At 48.4% G+C, this 13,060-nt stretch overlaps 1 protein-coding gene across 9 annotated transcripts in view; it reads right to left on the bottom strand.

Moving 5' to 3' along the window:
• The window catches only part of SCARB1 (scavenger receptor class B member 1), a 96,171-nt gene that overhangs the window by 22,583 nt on the left and 60,528 nt on the right, over positions 1-13,060 (bottom strand). For all 9 annotated transcript variants that reach the window (XM_060401088.1, XM_027956406.3, XM_060401087.1 and 6 more), the window contains exons 5-7: positions 10,860-10,955; positions 8,487-8,602; positions 5,632-5,798 (exon numbers count right to left, since the gene is read on the bottom strand). In XM_060401088.1, the coding sequence (XP_060257071.1) occupies positions 5,632-5,798; positions 8,487-8,602; positions 10,860-10,955 (379 nt within the window). The remainder of the gene's footprint in view (positions 1-5,631; positions 5,799-8,486; positions 8,603-10,859; positions 10,956-13,060) is intronic.

The raw sequence follows: 13,060 nt of genomic DNA, 5'->3' as shown, positions 1-13,060 counted from the left end.
ATTAACTTATTATTCCCAGTATTTCTCTGATGTGTTGCCATATCCGGATACCCCCTGCACTGTTACATAATGTGCTGCTTTGAAGCAGCTGCTATTGCTTTATTTCAACAGCTATATTTTAAAGATGCTTGCTCTCTGAAGCATAACTGGTAAACACTTGCCAGAATTAGAAAATAAATACAGGAATAAATACAATGTGAACAAATGAATGCTGTAGATTCTATCCAGAGACTGTTACCTACACGAAAAAAAGAGGCTGGCACCCTAAAACTTGCTCTTTCTCTGTTAAAAAGGACAGATGAGTGTTAGTAAGGCACTCAAGCCCTCTGAGCACCAACACTTTCTCCTGGAGATAATCAGGAGGACAAAAAGAATGGAAAACAGAAGCCCTATCTCACCCTGTCTGCACGCGTGCACACACTCAGCTGTGTCCGACTCTTTGTGATCCCATGAACTGCAGCCCACCAGGCTCCTCTGTCCATGAGATTTTCCAGGCAAGAATACTGGAGCAGGTTGCCATTTCCTTCTCCAGGGGATCTTCCAGAGCCAAGGACCGAACCCTCCCCTCTTGCATCTCCTGCATTGGCAGGTGGGTTCTTTACCAGTTGAGCCACCCCAGAAGACCCCCTCATACCATGTAAGTCAATTTTATTTAAAGTTGCCTCCTTGCACATTTGGGGTCTTGGGCACCACCAAGGACAAGGTTTCACAATTTGAAAAACCTTGTTTCCCATTCTCCCATCTCTACTGTAAGAGGAAATCAACAGAGCAAACACACGAGGAACCCCTCCCCCCACAGTAAGGGAAGCAGTCACTGAGCCAGGCCGTAGAAGATGATGAACCTCAAACAAGCTCCATCATGCCTGCAAGGCTGGGGGGAGACTGAGATGGGCTAGACCAATTTGCCATCACCTGCTCTTGCTTCAGCTTGCTTGGTTTTTTAATAGCATGTATGCATGTACGTGTTTTTTCTATTTTATTTCCAAACAGATTGAGAGAGACAACGCCCAGGTAATAAGTGGTAATTAATTTATAGCTTTACGACACATCTAACCAGAGCTAATTGCCCAGGATCACCATGGATTACAATTAAGGGGCTCCAGTGAGCAAGTCTCAGGACCTTACACAGCACGGAGGCTGGAGGAGAGACAGTTCTCTGAGTTCAAGAGCTCCTCAAGACCCAGAAAGGGAAATGAGTGGGTATTTCTTATCTTCAGATAAAATACCACAGAAATACGCACACAAGTGCACCCAAAGACATGTATGAGAACGTTCCTAGCAATACTAGGGTAATGATCTATGAGCAGAACCTTATTGGAGGCCCATGAACAGTAAAAGAGGTAAGGAAATGGAAGTGCAGTCCCACTGAAATACTATACAGCAATGAAAAGAGCACTCACAACAATGGGGACGGCCTTCACCGATTCGAAAATGGGTGAAAGAAGCCAGAAATAGAGAAAAAGAAATAGATGCTTTATGACTCCATTTACAGAAAAACCAAAGGCAGGCAAAGCCACGGTGCTGGAACTGAGGCCAACGACTGAGAGGATCACTCCTGCTCTCCTCCTCCATCCCTCTGCGGACTTTCAAAGTGCATGCGTCAGCTGGGTACCTTTCTTGTATATATGTCTATTTCAATGTAAAGGAAAAAATTGCATTTACATAATGCATACATAATTCCCTTGCACTTCTGAAGTTCTTTTTGGCACATGTGCTAAGATGAAGCAGTGTAATTTTCAAGCCTAGCCCTTGGCAGTGGACAGATATGTTGTTTCTGCCTGCCCAGTAGGCACCATCTCCTGGAACCTATGCTTCAATTAAGCCCCTCCCCTACTTTCAGCCTCTTGCCATGTGGGTGCTGGCTCCACTCACTGGAACCAGGGGCTGAGCATGTGATACAGCCTACCCAATCCACATAGCCCACCCTTGGCCACTGATTGGGTCACAGCCGGTCATGTGATATAAGCCAGCCCAATCAGAGCAAACTCTGGGACTTTTGCTGGAATAGAGGACCCAGTGGCCCCCTATCCGCTGGGAGGAGGTGAGCCTGGACCCTGGAGCCGAAAGCCTCCCTGGCAATGAAACCAATCCAGAGGAAAATCGAGCTGGCCCATGGCAAAAGGCAGCTTCGGACCACAGCCGAGCTCTGGAGCCATGCCTAATACAAAGATAAACCAAGAAGTGCCCTTTTCGGCCTAATCAGGCTGGTATAGCGTCTGCCACTTGCTATGGCAACTGTGTAGCACACAGCCTACCAGGTCTCTGCACTGTCAGCTCACCTACAAGCAGAAATTCCCACAGACACCAGTGAAGAAAGAAGCAAACAGAGGAAAAGGGCAGGAGGGCCAGAAAAGGCCATGCCAGAGATGGGCACTTCCAGGTCCCAGCTTCAAACATGTTGCCCATGAAGTACTTCATTCTGCCTGAACTTGGGGAAACCACCCAACCTGCTGACAGTCCCGCCTCCCAACCCTCCTGCAAACAACCCCTCCCGAATCCCCATCTCCAGCTGACAACGTGGCTCTAATCAAACAGGCCCCAAAAGACAAGACCTAGAAAGATGAGGAACGGCTTCTTGTCCTACCAGCCTTGTGAGCTCAGTCACACCCCAGCCTTGAGCCTCAATTTCCTAAGTAGGATACACCCACACACCCATATGTTTACCCACTGCATGAGTCCCCACTACATACTGAGAACAATTCTAGAAGCTGAGGACACAGACCTGTCTCCAGTCCAGTGGAGACACTTTCAGCGACTTCCAGGGGTGAGAAGCACCAGGAAGACAATAAAGGGTGAAAAGACATAGAGTATTTGGGAGATGGGGTGGGGAGAGTAACTTTAGAGTGAGAAATCAGAACGGGCCTGCCGGAGGAGGTGGCATTGGAACAGACCAGGAGCGGGTGAGGGAAAGACCCATAGAGATCTACAGCAGCCTGCGGAACAACTGATACAAAAGCCCTGAGGCAGGACCAAACTAGATCTACCTTAGAAAGAGGGCAAAGGCAGCGGGGCTAAAGAATAGGTAAGGGGAAAGTATGGGAAGAAGTCACATTAGAGAGACCGGCAGAGGCCACATCCTGACAACACTGGGGCTCCCGTAAGGACTTCACTCTACATGCATGGCGCAGGGGTCAGACATTTAAAGCAAATGGTTGGGTGCCAATCAGAGTCTCGGAAAGGCCCCCTGGGCGGCTGGCTGGAACCACGTCCAATAGAACTTTCTACGATAATGAAAATGTTCTCTTTCTGCACTGTTCATCCCATGGGACAGTCATTCGACTCAGCACACGTGGGTGGGGACCATCTGAAATATAGCCAGTGTAATAAGGCACTGCTTTTTTAATTTGGGGCTTCCCTGGTGGCTCAGAGGTTAAAGCATCTGCCTTCAACATGGTAGACCTGGGTTCGATCCCTGGGTCGGAAAGATCCCCTGGAGAAGGAAATGGCAACCCACTCCAGTATTTTTGCCTGGAGAATCCCATGGACGGAGGAGCCTGGTAGGCTACAGTCCACGGGGTCACAAAGAGTCGGACACGACTGAGCGACTTCACCTTCACCTTTTTAATTTGATTTCAATCAAACCAATTTCAATTTATTGATTTCTTTTTTTTTTCCTGGCCATGTCATGTTGGATGCAAGATCTTAGTTCCCCAACCAGGGATCGAATCCATACCCCTTGGAGTGGAAGCCTTAACCACCGGACCACCAGGCAAGACAATTTAAATAGTCACATGAGGGGAACACACTGGGAAGTCTGAGAAATGGGTGGCACAGAGGGTAGCCACAATGCAAGAGGAAGGCCAACTGAAGGGCCCTGGCCATGAGGCAGCAGGAAGAGAAGGACTCAGGAATTAACTTGAAGGCCGGGCTTGCCAGTGACCTGGATGAGGGTCAGGAGAGGCAAATTGCGCTGACATCCAAGTCTCCACAGTAAGCACGTGAGGCGGGGTGCCTCAAGGACTGGCACACAACCAGGAAACACTGACGATGCTAGAGGACAGTGTGGCAGCGCCAGAGACCACACCCAAGCCCGTAACTGCAAGCCACGAAACAAGATTTTTGCACGCCACGGAACAAGATTTTTTTTTTAATTAATTATTTATTTTTTGTAGTTTTTTGGCCATGCCATGTGACAGGCACACTGGATCTTAGTTTCCTAATCAAGGATCGAACCTGAGCCCCCCTGCAGTGGAAAGCACAGAGCCTTAAGCACTGGACAGCCAGGGAAATCCCACGCTGAACAAGATTTCATGGAACTCAGGCCATTGCCAGCTTCCTTTCCTCCCCAGATGAGGGGAAAGGTCCTCCCTACGACACCTCTTATTAAGCTACCTATCATGGCTGGGGAGGCAGAATGATGCCCTTCCCAAAGATGTCTGCTTCCTAACCCCTGGGACCTGTGGATTACAAAGGTTACAAAGGGAATTAGGCTACAGGAGGGATGAGGGCTGCTAATCAGCTTAAAATAGGAGTGTGGCCTAGATTGTCCAGGTGGGCCAGATATAGTCTCCAGGGCCCTAAAACTAGAAAAGCGAAGCACAAAAGCATCAGAAAAAGAGATGTGACCACAGGAGTGGGATCAGAGAGCTGTGATGTTGCTGGTTTTGAAAACGAAGGAAGGGAACCCTGAGCGAGGAATTCTAGGGGTCTCTGGAAGCTGGAAGCAGTGACAGAGTTTCTTTTCTGGGGCTCCAAGTCACTGAGGATGGTGACTGCAGCCTTGAAATTAAAAGATGCTTGCCCCTTGGAAGGAAAGCTATGACAAACCTAGACAAGGTATTAAAAAGCAGAGACATCACTTCGCTGACAAAGGTCCATCTAGTCAAAGCTATGGTTTTTCCAGTAGTCATGTACGGATGGACCATCTGTACATGAGAGTTGGACCTTAAAGGCGGCTGAGTGCCAAAGAATTGATGCTTTGAAACTGTGGTGCTGGAGAAGACTTTTGAGAGTCCCTTAGAATGCAAGGAGATCAAATTAGTCAATAATGAAGGAAATCAGTCCTGAATAGTCATTGGAAGGACTGATGCTGAAGCTCCAATACTTTGGCCACCTGATGTGAAGAGCTGACTCACTGGAAAACACCCTGATGCTAGGAAAGATTGAGGGCAGGAGGAGAAGGGGGTGGCAGAGGATAAGACAGTTAGATACCATCACTGACCCAATGGACATGAATTGGAGAAAACGCCAGGAGACAGTGAAGGACAGGGGAGCCTGGGGTGCTGCAGTCCACGAGGTTGCAGAGTCGGACACGACTGAGTGACTGAACAACAAAAACTAGAAGCTGGAAAAGGCGAGGAAACAGAGCCACCCCTTCCACCTCCAGACAGGAACGCAGCTTGCTGACACCTGGCCCTTAGCATGGGGAGGCCTGTGTCGGACTTCTGAACCACTGGAGTGCTTAAGATCATAAACCTGTGCTATTCCAGGCCACCAAGTTTGTGGGAATTTATTACGACAGCAACAGATACACATGGCATTTTTTTTTTTTTCCGAGTTATCTTCTTGCCGCCCTCATTATCTCTGGTCTAATGGAATTATCGAGGGTACAGAGGCCAGGAATTAAAGAGGCAGATAAAGCCCTCATCCCGGGCCACCCCCTCCCGCCCTCCCATCAGGGATGACACATACTGAACCTGCAGGTGCTGACGTTTTGGATTCCGGACTCCCGGCAGGGGCAGAAGCCCTCGTTGGGCGGGTAGACGGACCCGTTGGCAAATAAGGTGTTGGGAGCCACGAAGCGGAAGGTGGGGATGCCTCCAAACACCCCCTGCTCCTTGTAGACGAGCTTCATGGACCTGCAGGGACAGATGATGTAGGTGACATCCCAGAAGGCAGTGACCAGAACTGGGTGGCCTGAGTAAACTCATTCCCCACAGGCACGGCCACCCCCCCGTGTCCCAGTTTGCCCCATCTCTCCCTGGCAAATTACAACAACCTCCTTATGCGTCTCCCTGCCTCCACCACCTACACCAATCCATTCTCCACAAGCTTTAAAACAAGGACAAAATATATCACAACCCCACGTAAGACTGTAACCACTTCCAGTCTGATCTAGAATAAAATTCAACGTCATCACCACGGCCACAAGCTTCTATAGGATTTAGCCCCTGCTAACTGGAGAAGACTCTTGAGAGTCCCTTGGACTGCAAGGAGATCAAACCAGTCAATCCTAAAGGAAATCCAACCTGAATATTCACTGGAAGGACTGATGCTGAAGCTGAAGCTCCAATACTTCAGCCACCTGATGCCAACAGCTGACTCACTGGAAAAGACCCTGATGCTAGGAAAGAGACGGAAAGCAAAAGGAGAAGCAGGCAGCAGAGGATGAGATGGTTAGACAGCATCATTGATTCAATGGACATCAATGTGAACAAACTCTGGGAGATAGTGGAGGACAGAGGAACCTGGCATGCTGCAGTCCATAGGGTCGCAGAGTCGGACACGACGTTAGCGACTGAACAATAACCCAACAACACCGTGTACTGCACCCCATGGGCCTCCTGGCTGTTCCTCCAACATGCTCCCTCCTGCCCCAGGGCCTTTGTACCTGCTGCTCCCAGTGCCTGGAACGTTCCTCTCTCTTATTCCCACATCAGACTTCAGTTCTTCACTCAGGTCCCGTTTCGGCTGTCACCTCCGCAGGGAGCAGCACCATAACCCACCCCCATTCACCCTCTTTCTGTCCACCCTGCCTTATTTCTCAAAGGTGCCTCTAAACGTGAACATGGCCTGTGGATCAGAACCACCCCACCTGTCCTATCCACAGGGTCCACTCAGCATATATGGCCTTAGAGCCCTTGGAATGGGGCCAGTCCAAGTTGGGATGTGACTGTGTCGAATACACTCCAGATTCCGATGGCTTGATACCCCCGAGCAATGGAAAACAGCTCTTCAATATTTTTCTCTCTTTTTTTTTTTTATTTTGCCACACTGCACAGTATGTGGAACTTCCCTGGCCAGGGACAGAACCCGTGACCCCTGTAGTAGAAGTCTGCAGTCTCAACCACTGGACCCCCAGGCAAGTCCACCTTTAGTATTTTACATTTGTTTACCCACTGTGACATGATACCATTTTGGATCTCCTGGGTCCAATAAAACATCATTAAAATGACTTTAACTGATTTTTCTTTAATGCAGCCACTAGAAAATTTAAAATTGTGGATGGGACTTGTATTATATTTTTATTGGAGAGTATCACCCTAGACAATAGTATCAAGTCAGTGCTAAATTTTCTCATTATGGTGGTGTGATGTGGTTACATAAGGAAATGCCCTTGTTTTTAGAAAACACCCACTGAAGTATTTAGGTGTCCAACATACTCTCAAGGGGTCCAGAAAAAATATACAGAAAGAAGAGAGGGAGGGAAGGAGAGAGAGAGGGAGAGAGAGAAGTGAGGAGGATAAAGCTGATGGGGCAAAAGAAACAATCAGGGAAATTGGAGAAGGGAATGCAGAGAAACAGCTTCCCTCGTGGCTCTGCCTGCCAAGAATCCGCCTGCCAAGAATCCGCCTGCCAAGCAGGAAATGCAGGAGACGAGGGTTCAGTCTCTGGGTCGGGAAGATCCCCTAGAGAAGGAAATGGCAACCCACTCCAGTACTCTTGCCTGGAGAGTCCCATGGACAGAGGAGCCTGGCAGGCTACAGTCCATGGGGTCAGAAAAGAATCGAACACGACTTAGTGACGTTTTAAACAACAACAAATGCAGAGGAAACTGCACTTTCTGGGAACGCTTCTCTAAGTTGAAATTTCTAATTTCAGGAAGTGAACACACACAGAACAAAAACACCTTCACTCTCTGACCCTCCCCTGCGGGTCCATGGGCCTGAGTCCCCTGCCAGGACACAACCCCCAGGGACCAAGGACCCGGCCATCCTGTCCCTGCCGGGACCCAAGCACCTTGTGCAGACAGGGCTGTATCAAGATCTGCTAGGGTGGCAGGTGGGTCTCCTGAGTTCACATCAGTAAAATCCCAAGCAAAGGATTTTTCCAGAGTGGCCTCAACAGAGGAGCCGAGAACAGGGAAACACCCAGAGAAAGGCTCTAGGAGCCGCTGTCTCTTCTCGCCCCTCTGCTGGGGCCACTGGAATGGTTAAGCTCCAGGCTGACCTCCGAGGCTGTACTCTGGAAAGCGGAGGGGCTGCGAGAGGCATCCAGGCCTCTCAGCACCCAACTGGAAACAGGGCAGCTGGCACAGGGAGCCCTTCGTTGCCTTATTCCACGGCCCCTTGCCATCTTGCCCATTTCCTGTCCGTCACCACCACCAAGCCTCAACAACTGCCAGCAGCCTCCCTGAGCCTTGCAAGAGCACCAGCGGTTGGAGTTCGGCTCTTCATGGAGCAGCCAAAGAGAATTCAAGCTGGTGCCAGGGGCGAGTGGACATGCAGCCAGGCACTTTCCAAGCACACACCACAAGCCACTTGGTTCGGCTCTGAGCATCCACAAAGCAGAAGGAGGCCCGGAATGTCACACATCAGGGCGGTTACCGGCAGGCCTCGGGGCTGTAGAATTCCAGCGAGGATTCAGGGGTCATAAATGGTGCCCACATCTGCCCAGAAGTTCCGTTAATCATGTTGCACTGATCGGAATGCCAGAAGTTGACCTGTGGGGAAGCATTTAAACATGGCCTCTTAGTCAAGCAAGGACTCATAAAGACTTGGACACTGCCCAGGTAATTTTGAGCTCCGACTTCACACATCGTGTGAAGTCACCACCCAGTTGAGAGAAGCCAGTCCTCCTGGATAGACGTCCTGGTGCAAGAAGATCAGGCTGTGTAGACAGCCAGCCAGAGGGATGTCGATGGCAGCTCCCCAGCCCCTGACCGTGTATCCCTGAATGTACAACTTTGCTGGGGACTCAGTAACTTCATCTGTAAAACGGACCTGTCACTCACACCTCCAAGGAGCACAGTGAGCGCGAGAGACAGACATCATCGCCTCTCAGACAGGAAGTGGGCAGGCACATCATCAAAGCAGATCAAATGAGAAGGTAGTCCCGTAAGTAAAATATTTAAAATCATAATGGTCGCTACCAGGAAATTGCAAAACAGTAGTTGCTTCTGGAGAGTGACACTTGGACAGAAAAAAACAGACTTCTCACTTTTTACCCATCTGTCCTAGTAGAAGGTTTCTAAGCATATGTTCATGTGTGTGTGTGTATGTGTGTATACATATATGTACATCATATTGGGCCTCCCTGGTGGCTCAGTGGTAAGGAATCCACCTGCCAATGCAGGAGACACGGGTTTGATCAATGGGTTGGGAAGATCCTCTGGAGGAGGAATTGACAACCCACTCAGGTATTCTTGCCTGGGAAATTCAATGGACAGAGGAGCCTGGTGGGTACAGTCCATGGGGTCACAAGAATTGGACATGACTTAGAGACTAAACAACAACAACATATACACACACACACACACATACACATTTTGGCCATACCACGCTGTATATTCCCCGACCAGGGACTAAACCTGGGCCCCCTGTCGTGGAAGCACAGAGTCCTAACCACTGGACCACCAGGGAAGTCCCTGTACATTTTTATCTCGAGAAAGCAAGCCCAAGAGAATTTCAACAGTGTCCATTCAGAATGGTTATTACTGGTTGCGATGGTAATCCTGTCAGTCCAGGCCCTGATGGGGGATAATCTGCCCCCAGCCCTCCGGTCTCTGTAACCATTACCCTGATGAATATTTGGAAGGTGTGGGTACCATCACTACATAATCATTTTCATGAGAAATGCCGAAAGGCCGCTCAGGTGAAAAAAGCAAGTTGCAAAACAATGCACATAGTATGATTTCATTCTGCTCCTAAAAGAAAGGAAAAAAAAATCGCACCTCAAATGGATAAAAAAAATACACAGGAAGAATATACCCAATACTGATAACAGTGGGTTTCCTCTGTAGTTCGGATGGGAATGGGGCTGGGTGTATGAAGACGTACAAAGTGCACTTTATATCTGTCTCTATTATTTTATTTTTTAATGTGAATGTCTTCCTGTGTTTCGAGCGCAATTTTTTTTTTAATTCAACAATCTTTCAGTGCAATGGATGGCTGTATCTTCAGTGTAATGTTTCTGAAGCATTCTTGTAAGTGAAGCACCAAAGCTAAATAAATCATATGCTCCACCCACCCACTGGAAACCAAGAACTAGTTTTCCTTTTGTTTCATTTTGGCCATGCCTTGGGGCATATGGACAGAACTTCCCCCAGGAGGGATCGAACCCACCCCCGCTGCAGTGGAAGGGCAGAGTCTTAACCACCGGGCAGCCAGAAACATCCTGCCTGAGGCTTCGCTTGCTTGCTCAATCATGTCTGACTCTTTGCAACCTCATGGACTGCAGCACACTAGGCTCCTTTGTCCATGGGATTTTTCAAACAAGAAAGAGTACTGGAGCGGGTTTCCACTTCCTCCTCCAGGGATCTCCTGCTTGGCAGGCGCACTGTTTACCACTAAGCCACCTAGAAAGTCCTAGTTGAGCCTTAAACACAGATAAGGTCCGGGACTCAAGAGCATCTCCCCTACAGATGCAATCCCCTCCTCTGTTTGTTTCTTTAACTGAAGGCTAGCTGATTTATAATGTTGTGTTTGTTTCAGGTGTACAGCAAAGGGATTCCATTTTACATACATGTATCTGTTCTTTTTCAGATTCTTTTCCCATTTAGGATATTAAGGAATACTGAGCAGCACTCCCTGTGCCACACAGGAGATCCTCGTTGGCTGTCTGTTTTAAATATAGCAGTGTGTACATGTCAATCCCCAACTCCTGTTTTAAAAGGAAGAAGGTGCTCTGGGCGGTGGATCCCGGCCCTTGCCACCGCCACCCGGTCCCTACACAGGATGGTTGTCGCCTCTGGCCCTCACCTTGCTGACACCATTCCACTTGTCCACGAGGTGGATCCTGCTGAAGTCTTTGACCCCTGTGAACACGGTGAAGAGGCCGGAATCGGAGTTGTTGAGCTGCAGACAACAGCAGAGAATGACATCGTTAAGCCCCAGGGTGGAGTTATAAAGGACATGGGGAGTCAATACTCAGGCCCACCCACAGGCTGCTCCCCCTTCACCCAGAGAACAAGGGCTTCATTGTCTTGTTCACCGCTGCAAGTCCAGTACTGGGGGAGTCGAGAAGAGGAGGACTTGAGGGCTTTCTAGGAGGAACACTCCTCTGAAGACCACGTCCGTCCTAGAAAATGTCCCATTTTCCCTTCCTGACTCCAGGAGAGTCTGGTTCTCCTCTCAGGTGAATGGTAGGGTCACCCCATCCCATTCCCCAAGTTACAAGAAAGCATGGCCACGTGACCTCTTCGATCAGTGAAAACAATCAACGAGAAAGGAGAGAAATGATAATGTCACTTCCGGGTGGGAGCTTTAAGGGCTGGTCATGCACACGTCACTGTGCTTTCCATCATTGCTATCGAGACCGGAGAGGCATATATCCAGCAGAAGCCTCCCTCAGCCTGGGTCCCTGAGTGACCACAAAGAGCAGAGGAGCCCTGGTCACCCACACTAGACCTGGCATAACAAGTAAGGAATAAACCTTTGCTGTTCCAAGCCATGGAGATCTGGGGGCTGCTTAACCTGCCTATCCTGAAACATACAGGCAAAGAGGACTTGATGTTTATCAAGTTCTTTCCAGACAGAAAGTCCAGGCTTTAGCACCCTGAGGGAATTTCTTAGAAAAAGATTTCTAATTCAAAGCAAAACTGTACAAAACACACACAAAAAAATGAGTGACCACTGGGTAAAATTTAGAAAGCACCCTTTTACCTCTGAGGACGCTGTATAATGTAAGGTACAGCACCCATGAGAAACTCAATAGGGGTTGTTTACCGGCCGAATAGCTACATTGATTACTGCCTGGGTAAGCCAACAGGGCCTAAGTTCAAAGCCTATTCTAGCTTCCTAATATCAGTGTGCCCTGTCATTTGTCCATTCAGAGCTTCAAGAGCCCAAACTCAAAAAAACAAACAAACAAAAAAAAAGCCCAAACTTCAGCCAGTATAAAGAGACAGTAACAGAGACCACTACAAAGAGATACTGGGAATATTAAAAGACCTAATGTGTAAAGCCTGTTGAGGACAGTGCCTAAGAAATAGTAATATCTCCAAATGCTAGCCTTTATTTTTATTATTGCTGTTATTATTATTAATAAATGCTCACCCAAAAGAATCTATTATAATAATTATAACAAAATGTATCAGAGACTTCTAGTTACTACCCAGAGTCCATTCTCCCCTTTCTCCTTCATATCAAAACCTAAACCTTACTCAGGGCATCAACACACTAGCTATAAGTTAACATTTTCCAGCTTCCCTTGCAGCTAAGTATGGCCACAGGTCTAGTTCTGGCTAATGGAAAGCAAGTGGAAATTGCTTTGGGAGGAAATCTCCCTCCCAAAGAGGGAAACAGCCAGGACATGCTGCTTTGTCCTCAACTCCCCCGACTGCCCCTAAATCCCCTACCACTTCTTCCTTCCTGCTGCTACCTGGTAAGTGAGTGTGACAGCTGGTGCCCCAGCAGCCTCTTGGACCATGCAGTAATCTTGAGTATGGAAACCACACTCTAAGGTGGGGAGAGCAGAGAAGTAGAATTCTAGACCCCTAAAGAGTGGGAAGCCACCACACCAACACTGCTGGGCTATTGCTTTGGGATTTCCACTATACCGAGTCAAAGATAGTTTATAAGCACGTGACTCAATTTGTAATAATTTTCATTTGTTTATCAGTTTACAATTTGCTTTGACAAGAATCATGTCACTTAGATTACCTTAAACTTGTCAACTTACCCACACACCCAGAACCTGTCATCCTGCTCAAAAATCTACTGAGCAGCTATCACATGCCTGTAACTGAATCATGATTTCTCCCTCCTACTACCTCCTACTACCTCCTCCAACACCAGATCAGCAGAGCCCCAAAAGGAAACTCAGGCTGGCGCAACTCAGAGGGCTATTTACAATCTGTGATTGAGGGAGCCAAGGTCAGGGATCAGAGGTCAGGGATATGACTCTACATCAGATCATGACTCAGGATCCCAATCACTGACACCACTAGGTTGGATCAAGA

This window comes from Ovis aries, chromosome 17 (genome assembly GCF_016772045.2).
Source record: "Ovis aries strain OAR_USU_Benz2616 breed Rambouillet chromosome 17, ARS-UI_Ramb_v3.0, whole genome shotgun sequence".
Taxonomy (NCBI): Eukaryota; Metazoa; Chordata; class Mammalia; order Artiodactyla; family Bovidae; genus Ovis; species Ovis aries.
Note: the sequence above shows the minus strand (reverse complement) of the source record. Positions and strands in the feature narration are given on the sequence as shown.